The sequence below is a fragment of the Phyllobates terribilis genome, unplaced genomic scaffold, assembly GCF_046119375.1.
Source record: "Phyllobates terribilis strain yellow unplaced genomic scaffold, ASM4611937v1 Scaffold_5__5_contigs__length_657084704, whole genome shotgun sequence".
Classification (NCBI taxonomy): domain Eukaryota; kingdom Metazoa; phylum Chordata; class Amphibia; order Anura; family Dendrobatidae; genus Phyllobates; species Phyllobates terribilis.
In genome coordinates this window covers 96,006,607-96,019,341 of record NW_027362765.1, presented here as the reverse complement: position 1 = coordinate 96,019,341, position 12,735 = coordinate 96,006,607, and the positions used below count along the sequence as shown (strand labels likewise).

Here is a 12,735-nt window from a genome sequence, read left to right as displayed (position 1 = left end):
CGCTTCCGCAAAATTAATTGACATGCTGCGGATTTTTGTACGCAGCATAAACGCTGCGGAAAAATCCGCAGCATGTGCATAGAACATGCGGAATCCCCTTGGGGACCATGGGGTGCGGATTACCTAGCGTTTCACAAGCGTTTCCGCTGCGGAAAATCCGCAGCATAAACGCTTGAAAAACGCTACGTGGGCACACAGCCTTACACTTTAATTTGGGGGGGGGGGGGGACTCCAAATCCACGCCTCCATTGGTTAATAAATTTGATTTCCATTGATGATTTTTGTGTGATTTTGTTGTCAGCACATTCAACTTTGTACAGAACAAAGTATTCAATGAGAATATTTCATTCATTCAGATCTAGGATGTGTTATTTTAGTGTTCACTTTATTTTTTTGAGCAATGTATATATAGTCTGTACAGCTGTGACTACATGTATATCATTAATTAATAAATATGCACAGCGTTTTCTAAGTAACTGGGCATCATAAGAGATATATATATATATACATACACATATACATACAAATATACACACACACACACACACACACAGTTGAAACCAGAAGTTTACGTATATTATATAAAAAGACACATATTCATGTTTTTCTCAATATCTGACATAAAATGAGAATAAACCTTTCCCGTTTTAGGTCAATTATGATTACTATAATTTTTAATATTTGCCAAATGCCAGAATAATGAGAGAGAGAATGTTTTAAGGCATTTTTATTACTTACTGCAAAGTCAAAAGTTTACATACACTAAGATTACTATGCCTTTAAACAATTCTGGACTGCTCATGTGATGATGTCACGTGTTTGGAAGCTTTTGATAGTTTTTTGGTAACATCTGAGTTAATTAGAGACACACCTGTGGATGTATTTTAATGCACACCTGAAACACACTGCTTCTTTGTGTAGCATCAAGGGAAAGTCTAAAGAAATCAGCCAAGATATCAGGAAGAGAATTGTGGACTTGCACAAGTCTGGCTCATCCTTGGGTACAATTTCAAGATACCTGAAGGTGCCTCGATCATCTGTACAAATAATTATACGCAAGTACAAACAAGATGGGAATATCCAGCTATCATACCGCTCAGGAAGGAGACGGGTTCTGTGTCCTGGAGATGACCGTGCTTTGGTCCAACAGGTGCATATCAACCCAAGGACAAAAGCAAAAGACCTTGTGAAGATGATGGCGGAAGCTGGTAAGATTGTGTCAATATCCACAGTGAAACGAGTAGTGTAACAACATGGGCTGAAAAGTCCACTCTCCCATGAAGAAGCCATTACTCCAAAAGATACATAAAAAAGCCAGATTAATGTTTGCAAATGCACACAGGAACAGAGACCTTAATTTTTGGAGGCATGTCCTGTGGTATGATGAAACTAAAATTGAACTTTTTGGGCATAATGACCATCGTTGCGTTTGGAGGAAAAAGGGAGAAGCTTAGAAGCCTAAAAACACCATCCCAACTGTGAAACACGGGGGTGGCAGCATCATGTTGCATCATGTTGTAGGGTTGTTTTGCTGCACTTCACAAAATAGATGGCATCATGAGAAAAGAAGATTATGTGGCAATACTGAAGCAACATCTCAAGACATCAGCCAGGAAGTTAAAGCTTGGGCGGAAATGGGTCTTCCAAATTGACAATGACCCGAAGCATACTGCCAAAATAGTATCAAAGTGGCTTAAAGGGGTTGTCCACTACTCTTACATTGATCTGCTTGACGGCGGAGCCCCGCAGGTGAGCACTCTCAGCCGGCGGCTGCCGTCACAGATAACAGCTGATTGGCGGGGGTGCCTCATTCGGGACCCCGGACGATCATACATTGATGCCCTATCCTAAAATGTAAAAGTAGTGGACAACCCCTTTAATGTAAAAGTAGTGGACAACCCCTTTAAGGATAACAAAGTCCATGTTTTGGAGTGGCCATCACAAAGCCCTGATCTCAATCCTATTGAAAAATTATGGGCAAAGCTGAAAAGGCAGGTGCGAGCAAGGCGACCTACAAACCTGGATCAGTTACACCAGAGCAAGGCGACCTACAAGCCTGGATCAGTTACATCAGTTTTGTCAGGAGGAATGGGCCCAAATTCTAACCAACTATTGTGAGAAGCTTGTAGAAGGATATCCCAAATGTTTGACCCAAGTCATTCAGTTTAAGGGCAATAGTACCAAATACTAATGAAATGTATGTAAACTTTTGACTTTGCAGTAAGTAATAAAAATGCCTTAAAGCATTCTCTCTCTCTCTCATTATTCTGGCATTTGGCAAATATTAAAAATTATGGTAATCCTAATTGACCTAAAACGGGAAAGGTTTATTCTGATTTCATGTCAGATATTGAGAAAAACATTCAAATGTGTATTTTTATATAGTGTATGTAAACTTCTGGTTTCAACTGTGGCTACATGTATACCACTAATATAAATAACCCACATATAAAGAGTTCTGTCAGAACTGGATAATTATATGTGTATATATATTGTCTGTACAGCTGTGTCTACATGTTTATGTATAATATATATATGATAATCTGGGTCTGCCTCCACCAAGTCGGGGCATAATGGCAGCCTCGTCGGCCGGTGGGCCGTCCTCAGCAAAATAAAAATTGGAAAGTTGTGGAAAGGATGCAGGATCAGCCTGTCTCAATAAGCAATGTCCAGGCCTCAGGTGCAACAGGAAGAAAACTCGCTTTTATGGGAGGAGTTGATGATGATGGTTACAGCTCTCCACAGTTATTCAGTACACCAAGGATGGGGAACTTCAGGCCCGCGAGCCATTTCTCCGGCCCCCAGGCAGATTCTTGGGGACCACATTGCTTGGGCTGGCAGCTGTGTTTTGAGAGCCTTACTTTGTGGCGGAGTTAGGGCACAATTTGTACGGCCCCCGAAGGATGGTATAAATATCCACATGGTCCTTGGCTGAAAAAAGGTGCAATACACTGAGCCAACAGCCCCTTATGGTGTGATGAATCCAGCTCTTTTCCGGCAATGCGTAGCAGCTCTCCTCACCCCCGCTGCATATAGCACTATACCTGCACTAAAACTTCTCCTCTCAGCCAGGACCTTGGCATCCACAGCACCTCAGGCTTACAGGAAAGTACCCCAGCTCTCTTCCCATCGCTGACAACTAAGGATCCTCCATAGACATCTCTCCTCTGATCCCTAACTGACGACGCCGTCTGGCAGTTGGGCACTTCTTGCACTGTGCAGGACACTATGTCCCGTGCGGCTGCAGATTTAACTGGAGTCCCGACAGCGACCACAGCAAAGGCACTGGCTGGCCTCCTTTATCTCCACCACCACCCAATGCCAGGGGAGCAGGTTGCTTCTTCTGCTGGGGGTCACCAGACTTCACAATGGTCCTTACACTAATTACATCTGTGTGTAAAAATGGCTTCTCACACCATCAGAGTTCACAGACATTTGTGAAGCCTGACATTTCAGGTCACAACACACTAATGTGTGTGTGTGTATATAAACACAAACACCTAGTGCTCTGATACTTACACAACTGCATTTATCTGTGTGCATAAGTATTGAGACCCTGTGCTTTAGTGTGTGTTAGTATATTGTGTTTAAGTAACGTTCTGCAAGTATTGGAGCATTATATGTTAGTGTGTTATATATATATATATATATATATATATATATATATATACACACACATACATACATACACACACATAGAAAGCACCAGCAGGTCAAGGTGCCAAGCCTCCCAGTTAAAGAGCAACCCTTCAATATAAACTGAGAATAATGGAGGCAGCACATCAATTTGAGCCAGTTACTAGCCCATAATGGCGACCTTTCGGTTCTAGCTGAGAACCTTTCTTGAGAAATAACTAGCACAAGCTTTTCCCCTATTCAGACTGCTGTGCTGCCTCCATTTTCTCACATATATATATATATATATATATATATATATATAATCCCTACATGCTATATACCCGCGGTGAGCAGCTGTGCACCTCCCACTGTGTCTGTGCCCGGTGCAGCCGGCAGTGATGACACATGACATGACACTATTTCTGGGCCTGCTCTCCCCGCCCGGCTCCTCACACACGGCCGCCGCCGCCTCCTCCTCCTCCTCAGCCACTCACCATGCTCTCCGCCATGTCTGTCGCTCCTCTGCCTCCTCCTCCGCCTCACACCGCGATTACCTCCGGGTATTCCCGGCCTCTAACGGCTCCAACCGGCCGGTTCTGCGCACTGGTGTCACCTCGCTCAGCTTCCCCCCCGGTGTCACATCCCAGATCACAAGGTTCCGGCTTGGAATGTTCCGCCTTGATAGAGAGAGCGCCACCTAGTGACACATGAGGGTTCTGGGGATGACATTTCCTGGGCACTGATTTTGATGCCCTCAGTAAATGTTGCCCTGCTCCCTGACCACCAGCAAAGTCCCCTACATGTCCTGCTCCCTGCGCCATAATAATGCTGACCCCGCTGTACCCCTCTATTTAGGGCGTCTTACCCCTGACAAAATGTCAAAAGGATTTTGGCTCAAATTCCGCTCCAAAATCGACCTCAAATCTTTGTCGCATTTTTCACTTTTGAATTTGGAACCCGCACTGTGAATAATCGTCCATGGAGCTTGTTTTTCCCAGTACGAGACGGAGTTTAATCATCACCATTTTGGGGATCGATCAACTTCTTGATTTTTTTATTTCTTTTTTTTTTGTGTGTGGGAGGGGGGGGCTAAGTGACAAAGAAACAGCGATTTATTTTTTCTTTAGGTCTTTAACGTATAGGATAAATATGATAATATTTTATTAGTTTGGACGGTCTCACACGCGGCAGCACCAAATATGTTCTTTTGGGGGTTTTTTTTAGACTTTATTTACTGTCCAGTAAAAGGGAGAGGGTGATAAGGACCTTAATTTGATTTTTTTTCATATTTTTTAGCACTATTTTGTATTGGATCGCGACTCATTGTAATCTTGCAGAGAAAGGCCACAGCCCCAATATCAGTATTTGGTCAGTATTTTTTCTCAGGAGTGGGAGCCAAAACCAGGAACAATCAGAGAAAAGGTATAATAGAAACAAGTCACCAATTCTGCATTTATCACCCACTCCTGGTTTTGGCTTTCACTCCTGAGAAAAAATACTGACCGAATACTGACCAAATACTGATAGTGGGGACCGTGGCCTAAGGTAAAATTACTGATTAAAGCCCATGGGCTTCATAGGTGTCCAAACATGGCAGACACGGAGGTCTCCAGTAAGCCGCTGGTCATCGGGAGTAGGAGGGGACCCGTTCACCATTTCCAACAACTGACAGCATATTCTAAGGCGAAGTTCCCTCGATGAGTATTTGGTCCGGTTTTTATGCTACAGATTTTCTGCACCATTTAGCCAATAAGTCACGTGTGTTTTTCCTGCTGCGTTTTTTGTCTCTTTTTGATCATGTACAGATTACATGTGTTTTTACTTAGTTTTTCCGCTGCGAAAACGCAATAAAACCACTAGCGCGTTTTTTTAAATGAAGATTTTCTGCATCTCATTCAAGCACATGGGGAAAATCCAGAAATAAAACACACATCAATAACAAGAGAAACTGACATGCTGCAGATTTAAAAAACACACTGCAGATCAGTGATCAGATCACACCGCAGATCAGTGATCAGATCACACCACAGATCAGTCATCAGATCACACCGCAGATCAGTCATCAGATCACACCGCAGATCAGTCATCAGATCACACCGCAGATCAGTCATCAGATCACACCGCAGATCAGTGATCAGATCACACCGCAGATCAGTCATCAGATCACACCGCAGATCAGTCATCAGATCAGATCACACCGCAGATCAGTCATCAGATCACACCGCAGATCAGTCATCAGATCACACCGCAGATCAGTCATCAGATCACACCACAGATCAGTAATCAGATCAGACGGCAGATCAGTGATCAGATCACACCGCGGATCAGTGATCAGATCACAGATCAGACGGCAGATCAGTGATCAGATCAGACGGCAGATCAGTGATCAGATCAGACGGCAGATCAGATCAGACGGCAGATCAGTGATCAGATCAGACGGCAGATCCAGTGATCAGATCAGACGGCAGATCCAGTGATCCGATCAGACGGCAGATCAGTGATCAGATCAGACGGCAGATCCAGTGATCCGATCAGACGGCAGATCAGTGATCAGATCAGACAGCAGATCAGTGATCAGATCAGACGGCAGATCAGTGATCAGATCAGACGGCAGATCAGTGATCAGATCAGATCACACCATAGATCAGTGATCAGATCAGACCGCAGATCAGACGGCAGATCAGTGATCAGATCAGACGGTAGATCAGTGATCAGATCAGACGGCAGATCAGTGATCAGATCAGACGGCAGATCAGTGATCAGATCACACGACAGTTCAGTGATCAGATCACACGACAGTTCAGTGATCAGATCACACCGCAGATCAGTGATCAGATCACACGACAGCTCAGTGATCAGATCACACGACAGTTCAGTGATCAGATCACACGACAGTTCAGTGATCAGATCACACGACAGATCAGTGATCAGATCAGACAGTAGATCAGTGATCAGATCACACCGCAGATCATTGATCAGATCAGAATGTAGATCAGTGATCAGATCAGAACGTAGATCAGTGATCAGATCAGATCACACTGCAGATCAGTTTACACAGCATAAAAAAAACAGCATATTGGGTGCGAGATTTAAATAAATCCTTTAGGCCATGTTAACATGTAATATAAATGCTGCATTTTTTTCTGCAGCTTTTTATTTGCATGTTTTTTTGCAGGTGTCCACTCCAAAATACGCAATAAGGCCATGTTCATTTCATGACAACCTCTACCCACTACCCACCCCAGAACTTATACGCAACAAAAACACGGCCAAACAATTCTGTCTGATTATTGCGTTTTTGCTGCATTTTTCCCTTTATTGGGTGTGTTTTTCATACCTATTTGAAGCAGCGTTTTTAATGTCTTTTTTTTTGTGTAGATAACCTTTAATTGTGCATATAAAAATACACCAAAAAAAAATCATAGTCACACAGCATCTTTGAACGCATGGTGGGCAGGGGTTTTCATGAAATCACTCCCACTTTGCTTGGATTGTAAGGCCATGTTCACACGTTCAGTATTTGGTCAGTTTTTTACCTCACTATTTGTAAGCCAAAACCAGGAGTGGGTGATAAATACAGAACTGGTGACGTGTTTCTATTATACTTTTCCTCTGATTGTTCCTCTCCTGGTCTTGGCTTACAAATACTGAGGTAAAAAATTCATCAAATACTGACCATATAAAACATTCAGATTAAAAACTAATTGAGAGGGCAAAAAAATTCTCCCTGAGGCTGGTGCTACGCAGCCAGGACTGTGACACCAAGTCACAAAAATACAAAATAATTATCTTTTTTGCGATTTGCCTGTCACGGTTGCACCAACTTGCATTGCGACCCATGCCATAATAATATATAATAAATGATCAAGACTTGTCAGAAGATGAGCCTCCTCTAATGATAATCCTGTACTGACCATTTAACCACTTAAATGCCAACATCAAGAACAATTGTGTCACCTAGGCAGTTTTACGGTCACAGAGACACTCGCCCTTTCTCACTCAGTTTTTAGTACAGTGCAAAATTTTGCATGTGAATCCAATCTTTTCTGTTTCGGAAAATCCCTTCCCCTGACCGCAGTTTAAGAAGAAAAAAAAAACACACTTGCTTTTCTCACCATCCCTGGGTCCAGCCGTGAGTCCCGCCCCACTGCTCTTGGTGTCTGTTATTGTCTGCAGCCAATCACTGAGCTCAGCAGCTCTGCCTGAGTTGACGTCATGAGCCACTGAGCTGAGTGATTGGCTGCAGTCAGTAACGGATTCCTGTGGCAGAGACTCAGCGCTGGACTAGGGGAGGGTGAGTAAACGCAGGGGTTATTTTTGTCATTTTAATAAACTGCACCTAGGGGACAGGGTTTTCAGAAATCTGAAAACAATAGACCATAGGGATTTCTTGACAGATCCAGGGGCGACCATATCATTGGTGCAACCTGTGTGGCCACACAGGGGCCCAAGAGGTAAGGGGCCCATTTATACCTCCAAAGCAGGTGCAATTTTGCATTTTTAGGAGCTGTGGTAACAGTGATATAGCAGTGGTAACCTATATCACAGGTAGAGTTGCTGTGTTCTCCAGCCTTATTCACATGTTGCAGTCAAGTGCTAGAGCCTCATTGGGCGCCATGCCCTTCCAAGCACTAGGGGGGCCTTTTTTCTACTCATTATTGGGATCAGCTTATGGAGCCTCTATTATTGAAGGTTAGATCTGAGCAGGGCTTGGAGAAGTCTCCAGCATAGATGGGGTTAAATAAAGGAGGCGAAATCAAGCTGCACTGGAAGACATGGTGCCTCACATGATTAGAGGCTGACCTCCAGTCTCCTGATTGACTTGTGCTGGGGGATGGGGGTCGGATAATCACCAGAATATCTGGAGTCCATATTACCCCCCTTTCCGAATTTTATGCATGTGAAGAGGGGCACAAAAATGTTTCGTCTACTCCAGAAACTGCGAAGAAACCCAGCACAGCATGAGGAAGCGAGAAACTTGTTATCCAAGGTGATAAATCCTTATAATCTGTGTGTTTCAGAATTTTAATGCTTGGGTGGGGAAGGGGGTTATTTGTGCTCTGGTTTTACTCCACAAAAAGTCACTTCTACATATTAAGACTCATCGTAAATTCTGCAACTTTCTAATACACATGGGGTCCGATTCATCATATACAATTTATTGAAGTCACGTTTATTTCACTAATTTAGTTTTTGGCTTGTGGTATAAAATGTTTATTTTTTTTGCACCAAATTATTCAAAATGGGTCGGGGAGATTCATGAATTTTGCACAAAAGAAAAAGTGCCTTGTTTTGTTTTGTTTTGTTTTTTTCTGGTTGTCCGGGAGTATGCACAACCTACATTTCTAAAAACGCCCAAATTCTTAATTGTTGCCTTGAAAATCCTAGATATGACTCTGTAGTAGGGTTAGAGCCAGGAAACAAGTTCCCGGGCTCATGACTTCTAGGCGACTTACTTCTGCCCATGTTTCAATTTGCGACGTCCGCCATACATATTCAGTAGATATCCCTTCTGTGTGTATGGAGCGTGCTCTGCAGCTGAGCCTGCTCCATAGAGTATGGATGCCAGCTGCACTATACAGTAGGCTCCCAAGGCTAAGTTTATAACTAAGTAGTTGGGGGTTTTGGTTTTTATTTTACATAAGTTTGTGTTCACACTCTGGATTTTGAAGCAGTTTCTTGCAGTGGACTCTTCACCATCCAGGATTATGCAGCACCTCCACCAGTGACTTATGGTTGCATTGTTGTAGAAGCGATGACTGTACCTGGCAGCGAGGACCACAGACGATGACTGCCAACGTTTTGGGGAGCACTGACATAGATTAAATTTTTTGAGAGGAGGAGGGGTATTGACTGTGACAATGACTATGGCTATTTATGATGTAGAGAGCATAGACTATGTCTTACCACATTCTGGGGAGAGATGACTGTGACTGACTATCTATGCGGTCATTTGGGGAAGCAATGACTATGTCTGGTAATGCCAAAGGGTGGGCAGGCAATCGTTGTGGCTGGTGATGTCAACGGTTGGGCAGGCCATGGCTATGGTTTGCGACATCTTGGCTTGGGCGAGCGGCGGCTATGGCTGGTGAGCAATGTGGGGTCACAGGCAGTGACAATGACTGTGTACCTGGAGGGATCAGAGCCTTCTCTCATTTTAAAACCTCAATTTCAGGATGCTCAAAAATGGAATAGAAAATACGGCCAGGAATCGAATGACTTCCAATACTACACCCATAGTAATGCTGAAGTGGACAACTCCCCATTCTCCATTGTGCCGAAAGACTGGCCACCACCTCGAGGCCATCATCCCGATCCATTTCTACCCTTCATCAAATATTTCATGTTCTTTCTCAACTTCATCTTCTTTACGCTGGGCTTTGGACTGCTGTGCATAGGATTTTGGGGCCTTGCGGACAAGCAGTCCTTGATGGGTGAGCAGATCAATAATCTGGGAACCGACCCCATGCTTGTGTTTGTACTGGTGGGCTTGGTCGTCTGTGTCTTGTCTTTCTCTGGATGCGTTGGCTTCATCAGAGAGAACATTTGTCTCCTCAAGCTTTTTTTTGCTGGGATTACTACGCTTTTGATTGCACAATGTTTGGTGTCCCTGGTGGTACTGTGTTTTCACAAACAGATTGAGGATTCGATGAAGAAGACCATGATGGTAGCCGTGAACAGATACCAAGATGATTCAGACCTCAAGTTTATATTGGATGAAATACAGCTTGGCATGGAGTGTTGTGGTGCGCAGTCCTACCAGGACTGGACCTCAAATTTGTAAGTATCGGTTAAGTCAAATTATTTGGGGATTGTTGTCTATAAAGCACACCCATGTTGTAATCCAGACTTGCATTTTATATCATACTCTTGAAGCATTTTGTAATGTCCAATGACAGCGCAGCTTATATTTTACCAGAGTTGTCAGCAAGCTCGTCTAATTATCGTGAACAGAATAGTGAGTGCAGCTCTGGAGTATAATACATGATATAACTCAGGATATCTACAGGACTGATTTTACCTACATCTACCCTGTAAAATAGCGTTTGAAGATCAAATTTATGAGGTCTATGACCAGTTTTAAAGAGGGTTGTATCCTAAAGACAAGCTTTGTCCTTATGCCGTATTAGGACATAAGTAATGAGCCAGTCCATATATTTTATGGCTGGGGGTACGGAGAAGGTCGGGCACATGGTGTGCCTCATCTAAGAAGTTGTCTCTAATAATGTCACGAGTTTACTGCGACAGAGGAGCCAGAAGACTGCAGTGTCTGATTCCTTCCACTCCTGCACTCATTAGAAGCCTTTCGCCTTCATATTAAATGGTGTAGGTTCTTTTAGCAGTGCAGGGGTTAATCTGCTCAGTTGTGAACTCCTGGAAGCTTACCTTAATTTAAGGCCCCGTCACACTTAGCGACGCTGCAATGATCCCGACAACGATACGACCTGTCAGGGATCGTTGCTCCGTCGCTATGTGGTCGCTGGTGAGCTGTCAAACAGGCAGGCTCATCAACGATCAGGGGAGCAGCGAAATCGTGGAAAGAATCTTTCCACGATGTCCTGCTCCTGGTTACCAGCCTGCGGCTGAAGCAGGAGCAGGCTGGTAACTATGGTAAACATCGGGTTACTAGGGGCACACACGCTCCTAGTAACCCGTTGTTTATCATGGTTACCACTCTGCTACAGTGGGAGGTTACCACTCACTTTAGCAGGCTCGTAACCATGATAAACAACGGGTTACTAGGTGCGCGTGTGCCCCTAGTAACCCGATGTTTATCATGGTTACCAGCCTGATCGCTGGTCACACACAGCGATGTGTGCTGACCAGCGGGAGAGCAACGACCAAAAAATGGTCCAGGACACTTTGCAGCGATCAGCGACCTCACAGCAGGGGCCTGATCGTTGCAAAGTGTCACACATAGCGACATCGCTGGTGAGGTCACTGTTGCGTCACCAAAACCGTGACACAGCAGCGATCTCGCTATGTGAGACGGGGGCTTTAGGCTCTCAGCTGTCCAGTGTTAGCCACTCTCATATATATATATATATTATACTGGACTTTGGCAGGTTATCATTGACAGAGCTAGCTTATGCTGCATGTAGTGTGTTGGAGAGTGGTGGATTTCAGCTTAGACTGTTGTGTGGTTTAGTTTGCCTGCTAATCCTATTCTTCTGTTTTGGTTTGTTTCCCATCCTCCACTTCCCAGTGTTAACCTGTGTTGTTTGTGTGCATATATTTGTATGATTGGTATTTTCCTTTAGCCTTGTTAGTCTGGTTTGTGTACTGCCATACACTACTACTTCCCTCTTCCCTGGGGGGGTAAGGGAACAGACTGAGGGCGGATTGAGGAGCTCAGACAAGGTACGTGGCCCCGGCATCTTCACCTTCAGAAGTAATCCAGGGAACAGGGCCAGCTAGGGGGCCCCTAGCATGAGGGATGGGGTAGGAGCCCCGGGATACCCGACAAGAGTCGTAACATGATATAACCCCCTTTACCAACGTATTTGCTGAGGGTCTACTGGGATGAGAGATCTATATAATCACGTGAACGTTCTAACTAACGAGTCTCTATTCCTACAGGTATTTCAACTGCAGTTCTCCTGGCGTCAACTCCTGTGGTGTCCCTTATTCCTGCTGCATCGACCCACTTCAGAACGGTACTGTGCCCAATTCCCAGTGTGGATTTGGAGCCCTTAGTATGAGTGAAGCCTCGGCTGCCAGCCTGATCTACCTGGGAGGCTGCATCCCTCAGCTTGTTCTTTGGATCAACCGCAGAATTTGGGATATTGCCGCTGCTTACATCATGGTGGCCGCCACTGAACTTGTATGTATTGTTTGTGCCCAAAGGGTCATGAGCGAAGTAAGAATAATAAAATCCATTTATTAAAATCCAGGTTGAATTGTTCCTCCCTACAATGGTAGAGGTGTGTACATGTTATGTATGTGAGGTTTGTCACCTTAATGGTGCTCCTTGCCCACCCATTGGCAAACTAGTGCAAGGCAGTTGAGGGCAATTGCGCTGCTCTGGCATATCATCCAGATCAGGGGTGGACATTGGACATATCAATGGTGCAGCTGCACAGGGGCCCACTTCCAGGATTGTAAAGGACCCAAGTT

General features: G+C 44.4%; 2 protein-coding genes across 2 annotated transcripts in view; one reads left to right on the top strand and one right to left on the bottom strand.

Annotated features, from left to right (window-relative positions):
* Positions 1 to 4,300, bottom strand: part of NPLOC4 (NPL4 homolog, ubiquitin recognition factor) — a 37,775-nt gene extending 33,475 nt beyond the window's left edge. The window contains exon 1 of the mRNA XM_073682562.1: positions 4,113 to 4,300. Coding sequence (XP_073538663.1) covers positions 4,113 to 4,127 — 15 coding nt within the window. The 5' untranslated portion in view covers positions 4,128 to 4,300. The remainder of the gene's footprint in view (positions 1 to 4,112) is intronic.
* Positions 4,301 to 8,401: 4,101 nt separating this feature from the next.
* On the top strand, positions 8,402 to 12,507 carry TSPAN10 (tetraspanin 10). The gene is made up of 3 exons (XM_073680997.1): positions 8,402 to 8,608; positions 9,794 to 10,398; positions 12,199 to 12,507. The coding sequence occupies exons 1-3, from the start codon at positions 8,513 to 8,515 to the stop codon at positions 12,503 to 12,505; spliced, it is 1,008 nt and encodes a 335-aa protein (XP_073537098.1). The 5' UTR covers positions 8,402 to 8,512; the 3' UTR covers positions 12,506 to 12,507.
* The last annotated feature ends 228 nt before the right edge of the window (positions 12,508 to 12,735 follow it).